General features: G+C 44.9%; 2 protein-coding genes across 2 annotated transcripts in view; both read right to left on the bottom strand.

The window, feature by feature from the left end:
- Window positions 1–1,314, bottom strand: part of mmp24 (matrix metallopeptidase 24) — a 50,403-nt gene extending 49,089 nt beyond the window's left edge. The window contains exon 1 of the mRNA XM_029502112.1: window positions 951–1,314. Within this exon, the coding sequence (XP_029357972.1) occupies window positions 951–1,088 (138 nt within the window). The 5' untranslated portion in view covers window positions 1,089–1,314. The remainder of the gene's footprint in view (window positions 1–950) is intronic.
- A 10,819-nt stretch (window positions 1,315–12,133) lies between these two features.
- Window positions 12,134–20,950, bottom strand: fam83c (family with sequence similarity 83 member C). The gene is made up of 5 exons (XM_029501871.1): window positions 20,320–20,950; window positions 18,129–18,296; window positions 17,484–17,608; window positions 14,345–14,581; window positions 12,134–14,233 (listed from the first exon to the last, which is right to left on the bottom strand). Exons 1-5 carry the CDS (start codon window positions 20,842–20,844, stop codon window positions 13,459–13,461), a joined length of 1,830 nt encoding a protein of 609 aa, XP_029357731.1. The 5' UTR covers window positions 20,845–20,950; the 3' UTR covers window positions 12,134–13,458.
- Between the last annotated feature and the right edge of the window lie 1,653 nt (window positions 20,951–22,603).

The following is a 22,603-nucleotide window of genomic DNA, read 5'->3' on the forward strand; positions in this document are numbered from 1 at the left end:
TCCATAAATTATGGAGGGAGGCTATATTTGGACTCTGATGGGAGAGAGGCAGGGATGTAGGGTGAGGAAGAGGAGGAGGAGGAGGAGGGGGGGGGGGGGGTCTGGAGATGCTTTGTTCAGCACACATGAAAGCAGCACACTCATTCAGGTCCACTCTGCAGGCTGATGGCTGTTTATGGTCAACGTGGACTGAACGGCTCATTCCATCTCCTCCAAAACATGAAATAAACCTTCGTCTGCTCCTCAGCACCCAGCTGGCATCAATAACTAATAAATAAATGACCAGCAGCGGGGAAAAGCAGCTTCTAACGGGGGGGGGGGGGGGCTGACACAGTTCCTGGTGCCTCACCATCTTGGACTCAGTCCCTCTTCAACAATAACAAGTGAACCTTCATCAGCAACTGGGCCACCTTTGTGTGCCGTTCGTCAAATTTAGTGATGTGCAGCTGGAGAGGAAGAGAGGAAGGGATGGAGAGAGGGAGAGATGAAGGGATGAAGGGGTGAAGGGATGAAGGGATGAAGGGATGAAGGGATGAAGGAATGAAGGGATGAAGGGATGTGGAGCGCCACCGCGTCTGAAAACAAAAGAGGATCTTCGCGGTTTGCAGACGCGGCGCTGCCTTCATTTATTCATCTCACTGAATCTTTTAGAGGATGGATGTCACTCATTCACTCACTCATCCACTCACTCGGGGAGAGGAGAGAGGAAAAGCAGCAACAACAACAACAACAACAACAACATCAACACGGAGAAGGAAACGCGCAAACATCCGGAGGAGCGCACAGCTCCGCTCCGAGCAGCGCGCTGAGCCGCCGGACTGAAGGAGGGAGGGGATCGAACCTCCAGCAACACAAGGGTGGAAAAAAAAAAACACACACACACACACACACACACACAAACACAACACACAACACCCCCCGCTCCCTGAGTTTGGTGAGCAGACTCCTACCTCCACTATGAACGTCTTCTCCTCCCCGCACACAGAAACCACCCAGAACAAAAGGGGAAAGTAGCAGGTTTTCCAGCAGAGTCCCGGCAGCCCCGGTTTCCTCCTCCGCCTCGGTCCTCCTCCTCCTCCCGTCGCCATGGCTGAGTCCCCGAAATCCCCCCCGGTCCTTCCGGTGATCCCCAGACTCTGCTCCGCCGGTTTACCGGAGGACTCGGTCCGGGAGCTGCATCTTCATCCCGACCTCTCTCTCTCTCTTTGTGTGTGTGTGTGTGTGTGTGTGTGTGTGAAGAGACGCTATTGGTTTCCTGCACTTGACGGGTGCTCATTGCGCAGGCGCAGTGCGGGACATCTGAGGAAGCGTGGCTACAATAAAAAGCGCGTGCACGGTGGCGGGTATGATTGAGGAGGAGACTCGCGGGGGGGGGGGTGATGGATGATGGGGGGGGGGCGGTGCCAAAACAATGTGGAGGCATCCTTGACATATAAAACAACAATAACACTCCTCCTCCTCCTCCTCCTCTTCTTCTTCTTCTTCTTCTTTGTCTGTTTCATCTTCTTCTTCTTCTTCCTCTTCTTCTTCTCCTGTTTCTTCTTTTCCTCCTCCTCTTCTTCTTCTTCTTCTTCTTCTTCTTTTCCTCCTCTTCTTCTTCTTCTTCTGTTTCTTCTTCTCCTCCTCCTCTTCTTCTTCTTTGTCTGTTTCATCTTCTTCTTCTTCTTCTTCTTCTTCTCCTGTTTCTTCTTTTCCTCCTCTTCTTCTTCTTCTTCTGTTTCGTCTCCTCCTCCTCTTCTTCTTCTTTGTCTGTTTCATCTTCTTCTTCTTCTTCTTCTTCTCCTGTTTCTTCTTTTCCTCCTCTTCTTCTGTTATCCCAGTGAGGCTGGATATGAAATATTGATAATAATAATAATAATAAAAAGAGGGACATAAGGAAGAAGAACCTTAAAACGTCGTTCTATCTGATGACCACCAGGGGGAGACTCCTCTGGCTGCTAAAAGAAGTCAAATCTCATTGAAGTCTATGGGAAAACCCATTGTTATGGCAAGAGGTGTTGCTGTGAAGCCTCCAGTTTGTGACTAAAACAAAACAAAAAAAAAAAACTATTGCCAGAAGAAAAAACAGATTTAGAGCAGAAGGTGGCGCTGACCTGCTCTGTACTCTGTCCTGATTGGATGGTTCAGTCTGTCAGTCACACAGCAGCCCCGCCCCCAAGCCCCTCCCCTCCTTCCTGCTCTGTTTCCCTCTAAATGGAGCACAATTTAAAAATGAACGTCATGTTGTAGTTCAGACGAAGACCTTAAACTTATCAGGAAAACGTTTACTGAGGAGGAGGAGTGACATTTTCCTATAGACTTCAATATGAGGGACATTTTCCCATAAATCCCAGTTTTCACCTCCTCAGGAATGTCAGCAGGTGCCATTTTCACCATTTTCTGTTGATGTGTGTGAGTGTTGATGTGGACTGTTAGCAGAAATAAAAACTGATGACGGAGAAGAGGGAGGAAGAAAGACGGAGAAGAGACTTCAGGAAAATGGCGATCCATCGAAGTCAGGGTCGAGTTTTCTGCTCGTCCAGAAAAAAAAAAAAAAACAGAAAACTTCAAACTGAAACATCTGGAGATGCTGCTGCTCCCAAACGATGCAAGCCCAGATCAGACCCACAAACAACAACAAAAACAACTGATTTACTGGTGATGAAACCAACAGAGCTCCTCCACCTGGCTCATCCAGATGAATTTAATATGTAAAATATGTTTCCACGTGTGTCACTAAAGGAAGTGCTTATTTTTGAACAACCATATTTTATACGTTGTGAAACAGGAATGAATCATTGTGAGGACGTCGTGTGAATAATCTGAGCCAGAAGTTGAAGGAGACTTCTGTCTTTCTGGTTCAGTTTTTTGTTATGAAGACAAATATCAGCAACAGTCTTAAAATCAGAAAGTAAACTTCATATTATCTGATGACAACAACAACAACAACAACAAATACGTCGCAGTGTTGGAGGTGAATGCCCCCTTTAGATTTCCACGTCCTGTCCTGCCCTCCTCCACCTTTCTCCACCTTCTGTCCACCCTCGTCTCCTCCTGTCAGGACACGTGGCCTGGACCTCAGATTCCAGGTTGAGCTTCAGGAGCACGGGACGGATGGAGGATGAGAACAGGAGAGAATCTCAGCCAGGGAGGAGGGAATCTGAGAAGATCTGCTCGGAGCTCTGACTTTGACATGTGGGCGTAAAAAATGTCACGTTGCTCTGTTAATGATTTGAAATGAGTGTCGGATGGATAATATCGAAGCTCTGCCTCTGTAATACGAGTTTTTACCTTAAAGTCACACATTTTTCATGCTGTTGTTAACTGTGAGGAGCCGACTGCTGTCGGATATTGTTTCTGGAGACTTCTGTTTTTTTCCACAGACAAACACAGCAGCTCTTTGAGATCAAATCTTTCCACTGTGTTTCAGTTAACGAAAAAATGGGAATCTGGGGCAGGAAACACGTCTACGCTCGTGTCCTCATGTAAACCTGCATCAGGAAGGTCGTGTTGTCCGTTTGCACTTTTGTGAAATGCTTGGCTGCCATTCGAGGCGTTGACCGCATGCGTTACGTTAAATTCATCCTATTTTAAAAGGTGAATTTCTCTGGATGGAGATACAGACTGAGGCAAAACAAACAAAAAAATATCTGCAGGAAGAAAAACTACCATTTTAAAGTGCTTCTACGTGTCGAGCCCAGAAATAAACACAGAGACGAAACACTGACTTGAATTTGAACCGCTGTTCTTACCCACAATCCTCCCTGCTCAGACAGACAGTGTGTGAATAAACACCATCTGAGACAAGCAGGGAGCCAACAGCGCCACATGAACACGCTATCATCATCATTATTTTTATTTGTTATGAATCCCCGCTCATCTTCACCTCGGCCAGCCAGCCGTCCACCTTCGCAACACTTCATTCCCACTCCACATTCGTCATCATGTCAGCTTTGTAAAGCAGCCCCCCCCCCCGGTCCTTTCACACCTCCCTCAGACACAGGCACTTCTATCATTTCTGGGTCGTGACCCACTTTTCCAGCAGATGACATGTTCTGTTCTGGTCCGGTTCTGAAGGGGGGGGGCTCCTTCTGTCCGGCATCCTTTGGTGTCAACACACATTTGGATATGATGTAACTACGGAGAGCACTGAGCGACGCAGAGGCTTAAAAGGATTACACGAGGGATGAAAAAGCTTTAATGATGATGATGATGAAGGCTGGCTGGAAGGACGGCAGCTGATCAGATCTGTCATCAGCAGATGTCCCTCAGCGCAGTCACACAAAATGTCTGCCACTATTTTAACACCTATTATATAATCAAACAGACGTCTGGTCGTCTCTCTCTTTGTTAAACCATCTTAACTTGTTTATGTGTTGAATTATTTACACTGTTAACTGAGCTGATCGTCTTCTCTGTTGGATAAATGAGAATGTGAGACGCAGAAGTGTCTCAGTTTGTGACCCCTTTAATTCTGCGACATCGCAGTTTTATCCTGCAGAGGCCACATAGTTCCACCTCAGTGTCTTCATCTCTGGAGCTCAGCACACAAACAAACCAGCATTTTTCTGCAAAACTGAAAGTGACGTGGACTCTCACGTTCAGCTGAAAACAGGAACCGGCCTCACTTCCCCGCCAAAACAACTGCGAAAGGCCGGAGCCAGACTGCTTACTTCTTTTGTAACGTGTTTTCGAGGCTTAATCCGACAAAGTGAAAAATGATTTCCACTGGAGGCTAAAGTTAGCCGACACGCAGGAACAGTCCAGCTGCGAGTTGTCCCACTGAACTACATCTCCTGTTTTCTGCCTGTGGAGGCTCCTCGACAGGTGAGCGTTCATCGTTCCTCTTTTACAGGAGCTGCACTAAAGAACCCAACGCCGGACAGAGACGACAAGTTCTTGCATTTTCTTGATTAGTGACCCCAAAAAACTCTGATCCTGTTTTCCTGTCTTAGACTTTAGACTTCACTAGTGAAGCAAACAGGTTAAATTAATCCGTAAACTGTCCTCACTTTTAGCAAATAAAGTTTTTCATATTTGTTTTTAAACTGTGAGATAAACTGCGGCTAATTAACCAGATCTCTGGAAAGTTTGTTGATTATTCTGTGACCCACAGTCCACACGTTTATATTCACACACATCAGCCTTCTGAAAGTACCTAAACCACAACAGTGTCTCTCGTCTTTTGAATTTATATGAATTCCATTTTTTCCAGACGATGAAAACATCAAACTTTGATGCATTTAAAGAAATGATTCCACTTTTTATAATTTCCTGGTGGTGGTTTGGACAGTAAGACAATCCAGAATTCCTTCTGCTCTTTGCTGTGAAATAACTGCTGCAGTCTGTTGTGCCATGTAAGTGAACATAGAAACCACAAGATGGCAGCAATATGATGTCGTTTCCATTTCACTCCTGTTCAGACACTTTTGTCCAAAGTTGTCGTGTTGGAGGTTTCAGGAATCGAGTGGCTCAGATTTATTCAATCAGACAATATTCATTCACAGTTTGGTTTAAAATGTGTTTCAAATTTACACAAAAATACAAAAGAAGTTCTGCTTTTCAGTTTGATTCTGATTGTTGAGTCGTTCATAACGAGAACCAAACACATCAGTGATGAACTGTTTATCACTTTGTTGTATCAGATATTTACGGTGAATAAGATGAAGGACAAACTCTACTGTGACCTTAATGGGTGAGATTAAGATGTGTGTGACAGCGTGAATGTGAAATGTTGGCTGACTAAAGTGTCGAGGTTGTTCAACATATTTAAAAAATGTCCCTTCAGGCCAGCGAGCGGTTGATGATTTGAGAATAATTGATCATTATACAGCTCTATCACCTGGCGAGCTCCACAAACACTGATATCTTTTGAGCGGCCAGAAAGTTCTATTCTACACGAGAGCTCTTTATTTATGAGGTAACATTTGGATGAGCACGTAAAATGACTGAAAGAACCGTCACAGAATTCCTCTTTAACAGCCACGGTGGTACTGAACTTGTAAGACTTGTATTTCTCTAGCAAATAGTCCAGATCCTGCAGATACAAATTGATGGCAGCTCTGATCGTTTGAACTTTGTCAGACGTAGCTTGGCCGGCCTGTCCACTCAGCCGAGCCTCGTGGATCAACATCTGGACGTGGAAGGAAGCTCCATTCACCCAGATTTTGAGTCCGCGTGAACTCATCTGTCTGTCGTGCAGCAGGGAGTTCTTGAGGATGGTGAGATGGCTGCTCAGCTCGGCCTCCAGTCGATGTAATTCTAATGCCAAATGTTCCTCATTGTGCATGAACATGACGTGACGCTTCAGATACTCTGACATGGTGTCCCGGACAGACGACGCCTTCTCCTGGCCAAAGACCAGCTGTATGAATCCGTGTTTGTTTCAGTGCCGTCCTTCATAACGATCTCCAGGATCAAAGAAATCACCAGCGCTCCCATTCCAACAGCATTTGGGATTGAACTAAACTACCCCACAGCAGCGCCGTACTTGGCGAGCATGTCTGGCCCGAAGCTGACCAGCGAATCAGAATAGCTCTGTAGCTCGGTGCTGGAGTTGGTGCCCGAGTATTTCAGCAGGGAATCATCGATGCCCACGTCTGGTAAGAAACATTTGAACTGCGAAGAAATGCTGTGATAGTCAACAGCAGCCCTCTGGTAATCCTCCTGAGAAAAATCTTGGCCCATTTTTAAAAAAAAAATCAGACAGAAAACAGCCAGAGTCCAGAGCCAGCTGCTGCTTACATAGTCGAGATGACAAAACCAACAACCAATCAGATCTCTGGACTGTCAGGCGTATTTGTTGATTCGTCTGTTCACTTGCAGCAAATCAAAGTCCAGACGTTCAGATCAGATATCTACCCGAACTAAAGACCAAAGCAAAGCAGATCAGTCAACTGTCACTGACTTCAGATGTTCTTGTTACCAGAGAATACATCCTGAAGTCTTTTCCCCGCCGTTTCTACTTTGGTTCCTGGACACCCAAAGCCTTTTTTTGGTTTGTTTATCAAAACATCACGTCTTATGAAGTGATCACTCGTCTTCTAATAAAACTCTGAACATGCGAAGCTGAATGTTTCATGGAGAAGTGCAGTGAAGTTAAAGTTTAAAGCAGCATGTGTCATAGTTTTGGTTTCTATGTCGGGGTTTGAGTTTTTCTGTCACGTTTTGAGTTCTGTCTGGTGTCTAGTGTGTTCAGTTTGTGTCACTTCCTGTTTTATTTTGAAGTCTGGGTTCTGTCGTGTCGCCCGTTGCTTCACTTCCTGGTTGTGTCTCCTGTTGATTGGGTTCCCTCCCCTAATGTGGATCACTTGTGTCTTGTCTAGTCACTGTGTATTTAAGTCCTGTTTCTGGTTTAGTCCAGGTCAGATCCTTGTCCACTTGATGGGGTTTGTCTCGTTTGTCCTGCCGTCCCTCTGTGTCTGTGTCTGCGTCTCTCTGCCTGTCTCTCTGCCTGTCTCTCTGCCTGTCTCTCTGCCCTCGGCCTGTCATCTGTGCCTGTCTACCTGTCATCTCTCAGTCTCAGTTTTGTGCTTCGTCACAGTGTCTCAGTTATTTTGTAGTTTTTTGGTTGCCTTTGCTATTGAAGTATTTATTTTTCAGCTCCATACCCGGTCTGGCTCCTGCATTTGGGTCCTCATTCCCTCACACAACACCACCCCGTGACAGCATGAAGGCGAAGCATTCAAGTGAAACAGATTGCTGAGGGACAATATTCATTCACAGTTTGGTTTATTTTGTTGTTTCATCAGATTTCTTGAACACACAAAAGTCAGTTTGTTTCAAATGTACACAAAAATACAAAGAAGTTCTGCTTTTCAGTTTGATTCTGATTGTTGAGTCGTTCATAACGAGAACCAAACACATCAGTGATGAACTAACTGTTTATCACTTTGTTGTATCAGATATTTACGGTGAATAAGATGAAGGACAAACTCTACTGTGACCTTAATGGGTGAGATTAAGATGTGTGTGACAGCGTGAATGTGAAATGTTGGCTGACTAAAGTGTCGAGGTTGTTCAACATATTTAAAAAATGCCCCTTCAGGCCAGCGAGTGGTTGATGATTTGAGAATAATCGATCATTATACAGCTGTTGAACTAAAGCCTTTAAGATGACTGTTTATCACCTTGATGTATTATAAATATTAAATGAAAGTGAGTTTTGTGAGTCGGCTTAATATGAGTATGGCAGACTGAATACGAAATGTTGGTAGCATACAGTGTTGAGGTTGGCCAACACGTTGGAAAAATGCCCCCTCAGGGTGAGGATGGGTGGATAATTTGAGAAAAGGTGGTTGATATAAAGCTCCGCCACCTCTGAACCTCCACAGTAATCGGTGTTTTGTGGCTGGACAAGGAGTTCTTCTTCACACCTGTTCTCCCTGTCACGTATGAAGCATCTTGTTGGAGAGCAGCCAAAACCGGGGTAGTAATTATTGCACACACGGGCGTTATAGATGTGGGTATTACTGATCTTGTAAGACTTGTATTGCTGCAACAAATAGTCCAGATCCTGCAGATACAAATTGATGGCAGCTCTGATCGTTTGAATTTTGTCAAACGTAGGTTGGCCACTCAGCCGAGCCTCGTGGATCAACATCTGGACGTGGAAGGAAGCTCCATTCACCCAGATTTTGAGTCCGCGTGAACTCATCTGTCTGTCGTGCAGCAGGGAGTTCTTGAGGATGGTGAGATGGCTGCTCAGCTCGGCCTCCAGTCGGTTTAGTTCATATCTCAAAAGCTGCTGATTGTGCATGAACATGACGTGACGCTTCAGGTACTCTGACATGGTGTCCCGGACAGACGACGCCTTCTCCTGGCCAAAGACGCGTTGGAGTAAGCTGTATGAATCCGTGTTTGTTTTAGCGGTGCCCTTAATGGCCAGCTCCAGAATCATGGAAATCACCAGCGCTCCAATTCCAACAGCATTTGGGATCGGAGTGAACGACCCCACAGCAGCTCCGTACTTGCTGACCAGGTCTGGCACCGCGTTGACCAGCGAACTGGAGTAGCTCCGCAGCACAGCGTTGGAGTTGGTGTCCGAGTATTGCAGCAGGGAATCATCGATGCCGATATCTGGTTGGAGACACTGGTAACGCAGCGAAGTTTCATAATAAGCAACAGCCGCTCCCTGATAATCCGCGTGTGAATGATCTTGGCCCATTTTTTCAAACAGACACAAATATCTGCTGACCAACAAACTGAACACCAGACAGCTGCAGTCCTGACTCACAAGTCAGACAATTCTTATATAGTTGGGTGACAAGGCCAAGAGCAAATCAGATCTCTGCACCAACAGGCGTTTTTGTTTATTCTATTCACTTACATCAAATCAAAGTCCAGAAGTTCAGAGCAAGCATCTATCTGAACTAAAGACCAAACCACAATAGATCAGTCTACTTTCACAGCTGCACCTGCATGCAAACACACTTACGGTCTGACTTTGCACAGACACACAAACTCAGCAGAAAATAGTCGTGTGCGACAGGAAGAAGGCTGCATCCTGAAGATAACATCAAGACGCACAACAATCAGCAGGAAATGCTGCAGTAGCATCGAAGCAGGACACTCTCTGATGTTCACACAAATATAAAGGTTCAAAGGTTTATGTTTGGCCTTTGCAGGTTGCTTTTTTTGGCACTAAGGAGAAAATTAAAGACAACTTCCATTCACTTCTGATCCTGCAGAGCTCTCAACTCTGGAGTGGCAGGAGCCAAATGATCCCCCCTGAGGGACACCAGGGAAAACAGGCTGCTCTGTCTCGCTGTGGCTGTCCGAATTAATGTGCAACAACGAATAAAGAAATACACTTCTGGGTTTTCCTGATCCCTGGCAGCAGCCAACGTCACCCAGGTTTCTGAAATAACCAGAATCATAAATGATTAACACAAAACTTCAACCTAAACAAGATGTTTTTATTGATATCCTTTTCTTTTGGGGACCAAATCAGAGACATGAAGTGGATCTCAACCTGTAAAAATCCTCTTCCCAGGCCAGTTTATACGATTTCTTCTTCAAATACAAAGCTGGCTTTGGCTGTTTGTGAGTTTGAGCCGTTCACATTCGTTTTGCAGAATTCACAGAAGAACCCCAAACTGTAGAACTGGTTCTGGTTTTAGATAATAATAAGAACTTGTGGATTATTGAAGCTGCCGTTCTAAATCAGAGGCTGCATCTTAAACTGACCTCATCAATCTGTCCAACAGGGTCCTTAAAATGTTTCCTGTCCTGGAAAACTAAGCCTCCATCAGGTGAATCCACCGAGTGTGGCGGAGGAAAAAATGGCATTAAACTTTTGAATGTAACTTTTGGGTTTTAAAAGTTCCTCCGGCCTCTGCCTTCCAACAAGTCATTCCAGTTCATCATTCCTGTTTATGTAATGATCACAATTTCACATAATATTAATAATAATGAAACTGAGTGTACGTTTCTTTAGTAACAATTAACAGTTGATCCAGATTTTAAGATATAAACTCAAAATTATGTCTGTTCAATGTGCACTTCACTTCATCAGATTCATATTTTCCAAAATGTGGATTCTAAAGTAAAGCTCCACCCTGCTCTGGCATCCCTTTTTTTCTAACGCTGACAGGTAAAAAGACTATTTCGAGCTGTGATGATGAAAAGTCTGTTTTCAAAGCTGAGCTGAAGTTAAGTCCTCTGAGTGTCACACCCTGAACTTAACGAAACAAAGTCGGGCCTGTGGAGTGGAATGCACGTAGGACAGACAGAAAACCTGGTCAGCCTCGACCTTATAAACAGCTGGGAGGGACAGTAACCATGACGACCCAATTCAAAAACAACCAAGCATCCCGTTACCAGGGCAACACGTCCAACAACACGCTCCTGTGGAAAGCCGGCCGGTCACACCTATAAACCTTTCAGCTGCTGAAAGGTTTGTAATTTCTTTCACATTAAAGGTCCAATTTGACTCTTCCTGTCTTTTATTTTGAAGGGCTAACGGCCATAAAATGTGTATTTGCAGTCTGCTCTCAGCGCAGTTCTGCATCTCCTCTCTGAGCTTCTCTGTGGAGCTCGTCAGATTCTGTCTGTGGTCAGTGACTTTGTGCACACAGCGGGGTAAAAGGCTGATGGGGGGGGGAACCTGAAAGGGCAAACAACACAACCCAGCAGTGACGATGGGAAGGTCAACGGGAAAATGCAATGCAGAGAGGATGCATTAAGTGAAAGTCCGGAGAAGAATGTGGAAATGAGTCCATGAATATCAGATATTACAGAAGCATAAAACGGGACTCGCCCCAGGAGACGTAGTCAGAAACCAGGTTAACAGCCGACACACTCTTTACCTGCAGCTTGTGATTACACAAAGCAGAAGAGATTAGCAAGTTTGGAAACACAATGCTTAGAAAGACCGGGTCTGTTTGGTTTTTGTTTATTTTTTCAGGGCTGCAACCTAAAAAAAAAAATGTTGGTTTAAACAGCTAAACGCAGCTTTGCAAACAAAACTGGTCCGGGGTCGTCCATCAACATCACCGTCTTCAGCCCCCAACCATCTCTGTCTTCAGTGGGTTTTTTGAAACCATTAGAAACCGTCTTTGGAGGAGAAGGTGGAGCTGACCTGCTCTATACTCATTCCTGATTGGACGGTTCAGTCACACCGTAGCCCCGCCCCCTCCTGCTCTGCTTCCCTCTAAATGGAGCTTCATTTAGAAAAAAAAAAAAACAAATAAATAACCATAGACCATAAACTCATCAGGAAAACGTTTACCGAGGAGCAGGAGGGACATTTTCCCATAGACTTCAACACATTCTGCCTTGTTTTCACAGCAGAGTTTCGCCCCCAGTGTCTGTCCGACCCACAGAACCTGAACCCGTTTCCTTCATAGACATTTTTGTCTCATGCATGATGGTTTTTGGACTCCGGCGATATCATTGTCCCGTCCAGTCGCTTTCTTGGATGAGCCATTGTTCGCATTTCTGTCTGCTGAGAGTTTTTAATTTGGATGCATTGTTCGGCTGGACTTCCTGGCAGGAAAGGGAAAACTGATCCCTCATGTTGAAGAGCGTGACACAAACACACGGCTCTAAAAATGTCCTGAATATGCAAACAGCCTCCGTCCACCGACCTACAAGAACGAGATGGCATCATTCAAATGGCCTTCTCAGTAAAAACTGCTCTTTCCAGCTGAACTTCCACAGAATAAATGAAACCTTTATTTTAAATTAGTACAATTTTGATGATTATAGATAAAATTAAATTCTAATTAGTTTGTCTTTGCACCAATACAAGGATATTGAAAAACCTCTGGATTTTCTGATGTATGCTATAATCTTTACAAAACATCGACATGTAAGAGCTCTTAAATTCACCTTATTCATTTTATTAAATCCTTAAAATGTTCATTTTACATATTAAGATCAACATAAACACAGAAATGTTCACATTCTCCAGTAATTAACAATTAACAAGAACCCAAAATCCTGACAGTCACTTCATGTTCTTTTATTTACACTACACAACAACGAACACGCAGCGGAAATGAATCTGTCTGCCAGCTGGGACAGATTCAGCGATTCAGCTTGGTGCCGACTGATGAGCAGTAAACAAGAAGACACAAAATGGCGATCAGAGTCAGTTTCCTACTTTCTTAGCTGAGTGACAAAAAAAAAAAAAAGAAAAGTAAAAGAAAACATGTGAATAAAACAAATCAGTAATAACGGCATCTCCATAAAAAGCAGCCTATAAACAAAAAAAATGCTTTTTCAGCATCAGGAGTGAAAACTACCGCTTCTATTCACGTCAAAGTTTTCGGTTTGCTCTCCATCACGACCTGAAGGTGTCCGTACCTTAATGATGACTTCTGTGAAGCCACTGGAGTTTATTTCTGTTGAGTGTAAACCTTTAAGGCAGAGTGATGAAGGCACATGTTGCTAAATGCTAAAAAACAGGAGTGTTAATGTTAACTGATGCTTTTTTGGTTCTGCATGTTTCTATCAAAACGTATCAAAAAGCTTTGATGTGGATTGTCTGTACAGACGAACGTTTAGTCCATTCAACATTTGTGTAAAAAAAAAAACAACTAATAAAAAAGGTCGTGATGTAAGTTTGTCACGGTGTTGGGGATTGATGATCTCAATGAAAACTTCAGCAGCGTTAAACTCAAAAACACCCACAACCCCCTGAACTGCCACTTCTGCTTCCCGTCTCTCCCCGACCTATTGAATCCATCACGTTAGGAGACAAACGACCATTTTCCTGTAAGGGGCAATTCAGAGCCACCAATGAACTCCGAGGAGCAGCCACACGGGCCACAGCACCAACGTCAGATGGACCGCGGCCGCCACAGCTTCGCTCTCCAGCTGTTGGAAGATCACTCACTCCAGTTGGAACCGGTCCACGTACAACCTTAACAATTTGATTTTATTTTAATAAAAAGGTGACAACCACGAGTCTCCACCTTAACGTGCTCGTAGAGGGAACATCATCAGGACCGTCCTTCTCCCGATCCTCAGTCTTCAGTTGGTGCTCTTCAGCTCAAAGCGACTGTAAACCTGCTTGGACTTCATCTTGTTGTACTGATTCACCAGGTCCAACTTGCTGTGGCCCAGCGTCATTCGCTTCTGGTCTTGCCGGCTCATCACAACGGCCGGGGAGGGCGGCGGCGGCGGGCTCTGCTGGCTCTCTGGTTCGCCCTGAGAGAGGTCCGGCCCACTCCATAACGGTGAGCTGAGAGGGGAATGAGACCTCAGTCCTCCGCCTCTGTAGGCGTCCTTGTCTTTGGGCAGGAACCGGTCCGAAAACTTGTTGAAGAACTGGTTTGAAGAAGTCCTCTGCTTGCAGACGGATTTGCCGTCATTGACGGGGGAGGAGCTCTGGGTCTTTGGGTTTGAGTTGGCGCCGGAGTGAAAAATGTTTGGTTTGTGGTCGTACAGCCCCAACCCCTGGAACTTGGAGGCGGCGCCGCTGATATTTGACCTCAGCATGTCACCATGATTTGTCTTCCACTCCATGCCCATCATCGGGCCGTATGGTGGCGATCGCGCCTCGGGCACTGCGATGGGATTAGTCACGCCGTTGGCGGTAATCCGAGGTCCTGGCGTCGGCATGTGTCCTTCACCTCCACTCCTCCTATCAGGGCTGAGACGACAGTTGTTGTTGGGCTCTTTCTTGTCGTGACCTTGGGTGACCTTGTAGACATTGTTCGGGGTCATCCCGGGCGCCGCCTTCACGCTGGACACGCTGTTACTCGATTGGCTGCTGGAGTTTTCAGAGCAGACTCTGTCCTTCTGCCTGCAGGGCGACGGAAAGTAAAGATTCATCTGCTTTTTTCGAGCTGTAACAATTGTACAAAAAAGTAAAAGAAATGTCTAAATGAATAATAAATGGAGTCCAGCTCGGTACCTGTCCGACAGCAGATCCAGCCCCATGATGGCGCCGTGCCCCATGCCGATGCCGGGGACCATCATGGTTTGGTAGGGCGGGAAGTAGGGCATCCCCTCCTCCTCAGGGTTGTAGAAGCAGTCGATGATCTGCGAGTCGGCGTACAGGCAGCGGAACTCCCGGTCGAAGCTGTCGCTGATGCGGCCTGAGAAATGCATCACCATGTTGCTGTGCACCTGAGCCGACAGCCAGGTGAAACTGGAGACAGGAGGAAGAAGAGGAGGAGGAGGGTCAGGGTGACAGAGCACGGACGTGATATCAAGTCAGACGGTCACAGGTGGGATTCAAACTCCATCACCTGCTGAACAATTAAAGCTTATCTCTTCCTCCACCTGCCGATAAGAACTGTTTCCTGGACGACAGACGATACGCGGTGACTCATGGTCTTATCTGCCTGCAGAGGACGGGAGGAAATCTGAAGACGTCAGGTTGAGCAGAAAACAAACTGCCTCAGAAGTCGAGGTCTGTCGATAATACGGGTCAAAGAAACGAAGCGCTGTTCGGGCTTTTTTAAAAAATTCACCTTAAAACAGAAAATTTGGGCGGTTAAAACCTGAATTAAAGACATTTCTGAGGTAGTGAGACGTTAACTTGAAGCTAAACTTTGAGTCAGTTCCATTTTATTCTTCAGTCGTGTTATTTAATGTGACTGTGACAGGAATGCCTAAAAGAAACACAACAGTTGTCGTTCATGATCACTTCTGGCTCTTTAGCTTTTTATTCAGTGATTCAGCAGACGTGCGTGTTTTTAAAAGCGAGACGTAACACTTAAAAGTTATCCTGAAGTGTGTCTGCTTTGCTGCAGGACTGAAGCAGGACATTAACGCTAACAGAAGCTGGAGTCTTCTGTTTGTTTTACAGCAGAGGAACCTGCGGGGCGGCTTCGCGTCGATAAATCGCTCAGCGCTCAGAAGTGTTGGGACATTTCACCTCAGGTAAAATTCCTGGGATGTTCTGAAGATCGCAGCTCCTCCTCTGCACAAACTTTAAGCCAATCAGCTGGTTTTCATCTCTCTGACCTCTTTCCATAATCACCACGAGGCCTTCAGGGACGCTTGCTTCGCTTTGCCACAGAAGTTGTATAATTTGATAAGTGTGGGTCATATTTCCACTGAAAATCCATTTCAAGATAAACTCTGTGTGACTTCAGTTCACCGTTTCATCTTCCTGGAACAGTGAATGCTGCTCTATGTCTTTTATTGCTTTATTGCTTATTGTCACAGATAAAGCAATTCATTAAAGTGCGTTCATGTGTTTTCACACAAGCTTCATTCAACACTCATTAAATCTATAACTTATTTGTTGATGGAGCAAAGTGGAAGAAAAACAAGAAAAACACTCATCAACACAACCCAAAAAAAAAAAAAAAAAAAAAAAAAAAAGTACAGTACAGTAAATATCACATTACCTGCAGTTTGTGTCTGAATGTCTGTTAGATGACGAGATAAAGTTTAAGAAATATTCAATATATTTATTTTATTTTTCCCACAAATCCAATTCCTTCAGCCGCCTGCTTCTCTAATCAGCTGGACCAAACAACGCCACGTCAAACAGACCAGAGCTGCCTTTAATCGGCCGGATATCGCTCAATCAGCGTTTATTATTTGCCTCTCTATCTAATCAGATTCTCTCCCTCAGTATCACAGACTGAACTGTGAGGGGGCGTTTGATTAGGAGGGCGTGAACAAAGGATGAGTGATAAAAGGCCATTTGCCTCGTCAGACCTCGCCTTTCATTCCACAGTCAGCGGTGCCCTTTGAGGCCCCGCCCACACGCCTGACCTGACGTTAACCATCCGGTTTTCGCCCCCCTGACGCAACACGAAGCCGGGACAAAGCTGAGCGTTCACAGACTGAATCAGCTGCCTCCGATAAAAACAAAAGGAAGTGAAATTCCAAATATCTGGAGCGTCAGATTGTTGACTCATTAATTTGAACGGCTGGTTTATCCGGTCATCCTGAGCTGTCAAACTTCAGCCTCTCCTGAGAAAACTACTGAGCCTGTACAAACTCAGTTAACTGTGACCTCTGACCTCCCCAGAGAGCCGCTTCTGTGTCCAACCCTGAACGCTAAATACATCTGAAGGCCCAAAAGCCTGAAAGGTACCAAAAATAAGACCTGCTCCATTTATGTATATCTTCTTTTTTTCTTGAAATGTGTTTTCTATTTATGATTTTAATGTCTGCCTGGTGTATGAATTGTGTGATACAAATAAATTTGCCTTGCCTTGTTGTATTTTGTGTTGTGAGTATAAGTCATGCCAGCAGTTGGTAGTTTAATTTAGTATTTTCTATTTTGAAAAGTTGTGCAACATTAACACAACAGGGGCAAATGTGACGGTGAGCTTCTTTCATTTTGCTCGGGAACATTTCTGCAGACGATTTAACGTTCAGCTGAGTTATAAATACATCAGGAAGTAAAATGACAACTGACACACACACACAGGCTTGTGTACACACACTTGGCTGTTGAATTGTCGTACCAAGTGAAAAAGAAAATGGACTATCTTGATAGAGAAAGGATATGAATCCATCTCTGCAGCTGTAACGATCATTTTTCATCTAACAGATCTGATATTTTCTCATCAGATACAAAGTGAAGACACCGAAACAGAAAGAAGAGCACAAGACGCACAAGAGAATGAAAATAAAACAAAAATAAAAAATACGCCAGATGAATGAGAGAGAACTTAGTGACATTAAAACTGCCTTTGATTTGATCAGCTCCGTTCTGATGTGTGGCTGTTACTCAGATATGTAAACACAGCTAACAACAGCTAACCCCCCAGCTGACTCATGCACTCCACCATAATTCCTGCTTATCAGGAGGAAATGCAAATAAATGTTAAACCACTAAAAGTTCCATCGCCTGCTCATGTGTTTGCGTTCGCTCACAGTTTGTGTGTCTTTCTGTCTCTTCATTAGTGTGTTTTTTTTCAGGGGGATCAATCTGGAGGTTGAATGTAAACGTGGACATCGACTGCAGGTCAATGAAGACAAAAACACAAACTGGAGGCCCTAAAACGTCACAATCCTTCAAAGATCTGATGAAACCAAAGTCCTGACGCTGACCTGGTGTGTGTGTGTGTGTCTGTGCTGACCTGTACGACCCCGCGATGACCTCCTCACAGTCGATGATCATGAACTTCTCCAGAACCTGGCCGGTGAATTTTTTGCCGCTCTTTGTGCAGTATGTGTCGCCGCACACGCTGCGGATACGCATGTTCTGAAGGGGAGACGCACAAAAACACACGTTAGAAACGACAAACAGCGTTTTTCAAGTTAACCAGGAAGTGGATCTGGAGCTGGTCAGAGCGGTCCACTCCAACACTCCAGTGTGACACACACACACACACACACACACACACACACACATAACATCTACATGCAGAGATCCACATCGCTGTTTGAGATTTCACTCCACATCAACATCAACACACATTAATTCAGCATCAGCAGCTCTGATACTGTGTGTGAGAAATAGTGATGGAACTGATGCATGTTAATCTCTGCAGGCGGCTAAATGAGGATGTCCTCATTAATGTGCACTCTCAGTTCAAACTTCTCTTCAGCTGCTCTGATGACTCAGATTTTAAATTAAGATCGTTGTAATTGTTGATGAGCATCATCCGTCCGGAGCTAAAGCCAAAAAAAGTACCAGAAGGTTGTCTGTTTCCTGGGTCGAACTCGTTCAGTGTGTGTCTGTCTGTTATGCAGTTTGTGTGTGTGTGTGTGTGTGTTCGTACACTCAGGTGTGAGTTCTGGATGTCCAGAGCGGAGCACATGTCCACGAAGTAGCTGAGGTTTTTCTCGTCCAGCAGGATGTAGACGGGAACTCTGCGCTTGTTGGACGCCTCCATCAGATCGCACAGCAGGTCCACGTCAGTGAACACGTCCATCACCACGGCGATCACCTGGGGGCGGGGTTGGAAAATTACTGGATGTTTTCATTTGATTTCATGTTGACAGTTCATGTTATTTAAGAGGCATTTTAAGGCAGAGCTGTAAAATAAAAAAGCTTTTCTTCTAAAATGTTTAATTTCTAATTCTGAAATGTGAACTTAAAAATTTGTCTGTGAATTAGAAAAAAAAAAATGGATTTAGTCAGATGACTAAAATTTGTAAAACTGATATGGAAAGATGCTGCACAAAACGACAACAAAAACTACAGCTGGTTTGTTAGCAGAACAACAACAACGTTTACAAAGTCTCCAGAGCTCAGCTGACCTGCTGTGGGGCCCCCGGGGGGCCCCTGCGACGCCTCCTGGTTCTCTCCGGGTTCAGAGCAAACAACAAACAGAAGCTTTATCTGACCCAAAAAGCAGCAAATACTCGTAGTCACCGTTTTTAGGTTTGACATGATGACACCAAAACAAAAAGCCCCCCCCCGGGGCTTCGGGGCCCCCGGGGCACTTGGCCACTTGCTGCTATTTCATCTTTAATTCAACATGAAGAGTGAATGTCTCACTTTACAAGCAATGAACTGAAAGACTCCATATGCTGTGTGTCATCAAACATTAATGTGAACACACACACACACACCAGATATCAACGCTAAGAGCAGGTATGTGCAGACGTCCTGCATGCTTTCGTCACCTGACAAGAAAAACACGTTGTGGTGATAATGAGGACCGAGCGAAAGAAAACTCTTCATTGTCCCCATCACGTCCGGCTCCGCAGAGACAGACGAGCCGAACAGTCATTTGATCTGAAACCTGCTGATTCGGCACAAACCTGTGAGAAAGAGGTCAGCTCTGACTTCCTGTTTTGTTTGTTTTTCGACAATATTAAACCAGAGGAGGACACACAACGTTAGTGTTTCACTTCACACAACTGAAGGCAGTTAAAGGTTTTACATACAAACAGCCACAATGACACACAAAACAACTACAATGGCAAGTAGATATGAAGTGACAACAAACAGAACTTAAACAGCCACAAAGAGACAATAAAAAATAACAATGAGACATAAAACAACTGCAGACACACAAAACATGACAAAAAGTGACTACATTTAACAATAACAAACCACAATAAGGCACAAGTGACAATACAGACACACAAAACAACCACAATGAGACCACAGACAAACAACAACCTTTTAAAGAAACAAAAACACCCACAAAGACAACCGCAATAAAAAAAGTCATTAAGAAACTACAGAGACGCACAACATGGCTCCAATAAAAAAAATAAAGACCACAACTGTCTGAGGAGGACACACTCGGCCAGCCAATCACAGAGCCCGACTCGACAACACGCTGCATCAGGAAAAATGGAAAAGTCACACAAACCAGACTGGAAAAGAAACACTAAAACCTTCAGATGGGAAAAAAAACCTCCAAAAACAACAACAAATAACGCAAAAGATATGGAAACAAAACAACAAAAGGTCATCACAGAGAGACACAAAAGAGATGACAAACAGACACAAAACAGCTTAAGACGGATAAAATGATCACAAGCAGGCAAAGTGACAACAAACACGCAAAACAATTACACACAATGATGCTTAAGTGGTGAAAAATTACGACTAATATGGATAAAAGGATGAAAACCACTACAAACACACAAACTACACAACTACAGAGTGATGAAGAATGACCACAATCGGACAAAACAATCAGCACAACATAAAATGGTGAAAAATGACAACAAAAGTGTGCAAAAGGCAACAACGTGGACAATTAAGATACAAAAAAAAAGAAACAAAAAAACAACCACCAACAGAAAACAAAAGAAGACGACGCACAAAGTAACCACAAAGAGTCTCAGATACACTTCTGTCATTTCAAAAGTTAAGTTGCTTCATCAGAAAAGTGACACAAACACAAACACAAACACACAAACTGAAGATGTGTTTCATCCTTTTTAAACGTTGTGTGATTGGTGGCTGTTTCCCAGCCGTCCTCCCTAACCCGTCCTGGATCTGCTCACCTTCTTGGCCTTGTTGATCAGGGACCGGATCAGGTCTTTCACGTTGTGGGTTTTGTCCCTCTGGAAGTAGATCTGAGTCTCGGACGGTCCGAACCTGGACGGATTCTCCGGCCAGCCGAGCTCCAGCATCGGCGGCTCCTCGTCGGACATCATGGGGAAGTAAGTCCCGGAGGTGAGCTCGGACACGGCGTCCCCGTCCCCCCCGAAGTCCCGGTCCCGGTCCCGGTCCCGGTCCCGGTCCCCGGAGCCGTCGGACCCGGCCGCCTTGGCCGCATGCTGGGTGATATAGCGGATCTCCGGCGGGGAGAGGAAGTTGAGCTCCCGCTCCTCGGCCAGGACTCTCCGGTACTCCTTCTCTCCGAGCTCCAGCAGCGCGTCGGTGGCCAGCCGGGCCGCCTCGTTGTGGCTCAGCTCCAGGCTGGAGACCTGCCGCCACGGGGACTTCAGCTCCTCCAGCCGGGAGGCGAGCTTCCCCAGCGGCTTCCTGCCGTTGGTGCTCGGCCTCAGGCCCTCGGAGCTGATCATGGTGCTCTGCCGGTCCTCTAACGGGACAGGAGGTCCATCCGAGCCCTGCAGAACTTCCTGTAATGGTCCCGGCTCCTCTGGTTCCCCTCAGCTGTGTGCTGCTCACCTGTTACTGCCTGTCCTCTCATTGGGCCCCTCTGGCCTGACTCCTCCCACACCTGTCTGGTTGTCCAGCCAACCAACTGTCAGTTGGTTTCAAAATAAAATGAGATTTAGTTTCTTTATTTTTGTCAGCCTTTGTGGCACATTTTTATTTTTATTTTAAGATTAAACATGTTAAGTTTACTTTCTCCACATAAACCAGCTGAGCCTGAACTACAACTACATTTTTATCCGTCACTTTATTTAGTTTCCAACATTGTAGGTAAAATATGTGACAACTGACTGATAATATTAATAACATAATTAGTTTTAATTATAAGAAGCTGAAGGAACTCACATAAATATAAACTTATTGAGGGAAAACTTTATTATCAACAGCTCTGACTTGTGGACAGATTTAACACCGTGTTTCACTTCCTGCTGAGAAATGTTTCTCAGGAAATGTTCAGATGTTACTGTTGCAGGAATAAGTGACATATCACCTTTATTATTATGATCCCAAACATGTCAACCAATAAACCTGTCGTGTATTTCACACAATCACAGGAACTGATAAAACTGTACTCATCTCAAAGGTTGTTGGTCTGTCTGTCTCTGCGTGTTTTCCTTCAGCTGACCAGGACGTTTGTTTCATCTCACCGCTCAGTGTGAGACACACAACAGACACACAAACAGACCCCTCCATCTGCCACATAGGGATCAAGTAATTATCCAACACAGACACAGATTAGAAGACCACCTGCTGGACTCCTGGAGGAAGTCTGTGTTTTAGTTCTGGATATGTGGAGAGGAAGACCTTTTTAAAGGGCATGTTGCAGGTTAAAGACCACTTTAAATCACGTTTATTAAAATAATATAGCTGCTTTTTCTTCAAAATATATTGGTAAATACATTACTTAGGCTTCTAGAGTCATTTTTGTGGGAAAATGTAACTTTACTTTACTGCATCTGAAAAAGCTAAAGCGGAAGTGACGTAGGCAGAGAGAGAGCCGTGAACCTGGGCAACAGGAAAACTGCGCTGTACTACTGCTGCCGGAGAGATCCACGCTTTGTTTGCTCGGGGCTGGTGTGGGAAACGAGGAGACCATGTGCTGCCTGCTGGGCCTGAGTGGAGAATGACCCCCCCCAGGCAGGGCAGGGCTTCACACAGCACCCACATGTGATGCTGTCTGAATCCCTGTAGATGCAGGATATTGTCTGGTTCTAATCCTCATCCTCCCTGGATTATTTCTCCACAACGATCGGCTCATTCTTCATTATACATCGTGGCCGTATTATTACCTGAACACACAACAACTTAAATAAATTCCTCCTCCCTCTCTGTTACCAAACTCAGCTGTTTCTGTCAAATGTTTTGTGTTGGGCTTTAATACCAGCTAGGCTAGGCTAATGGACGTTAGCATTACAGCTGGACAGTTAGCTAACTGCTCCGTTTCTTACCTTGCACTGCGTTTATTCACTGTCACCAGCTTTTTTTAAGCATTTCTTTATAACATTTCTTAACCTTTTATTCACTTGTCCCATTTTGAGACTGTTTATTGTGTCCATAGAAAATGTGTTTTGTGCAGAAGACAACCAGAGACGGTTCCTGGAGAGATTCTTTAACTGAAGGTAGCAGAATCACATCAGCTGTTTTCCTTTTCTGTATTTCCTGAGG

This window comes from Echeneis naucrates, chromosome 5, assembly GCF_900963305.1.
Source record: "Echeneis naucrates chromosome 5, fEcheNa1.1, whole genome shotgun sequence".
Classification (NCBI taxonomy): Eukaryota; Metazoa; Chordata; class Actinopteri; order Carangiformes; family Echeneidae; genus Echeneis; species Echeneis naucrates.

Excerpts from the sequence above, each read along its gene's own strand:
- fam83c (XM_029501871.1), bottom strand. The coding sequence starts at position 20,844 with ATGATCAGCTCCGAGGGCCTGAGGCCGAGCACCAACGGCAGGAAGCCG. Across the intron at positions 18,297-20,319 it reads TGATCAACAAGGCCAAGAAG|GTGATCGCCGTGGTGATGGA; the intron begins GTGAGCAGATCC and ends CCCCGCCCCCAG. Across the intron at positions 14,582-17,483 it reads GTCATCGCGGGGTCGTACAG|TTTCACCTGGCTGTCGGCTC; the intron begins GTCAGCACAGAC and ends TCCTGTCTCCAG.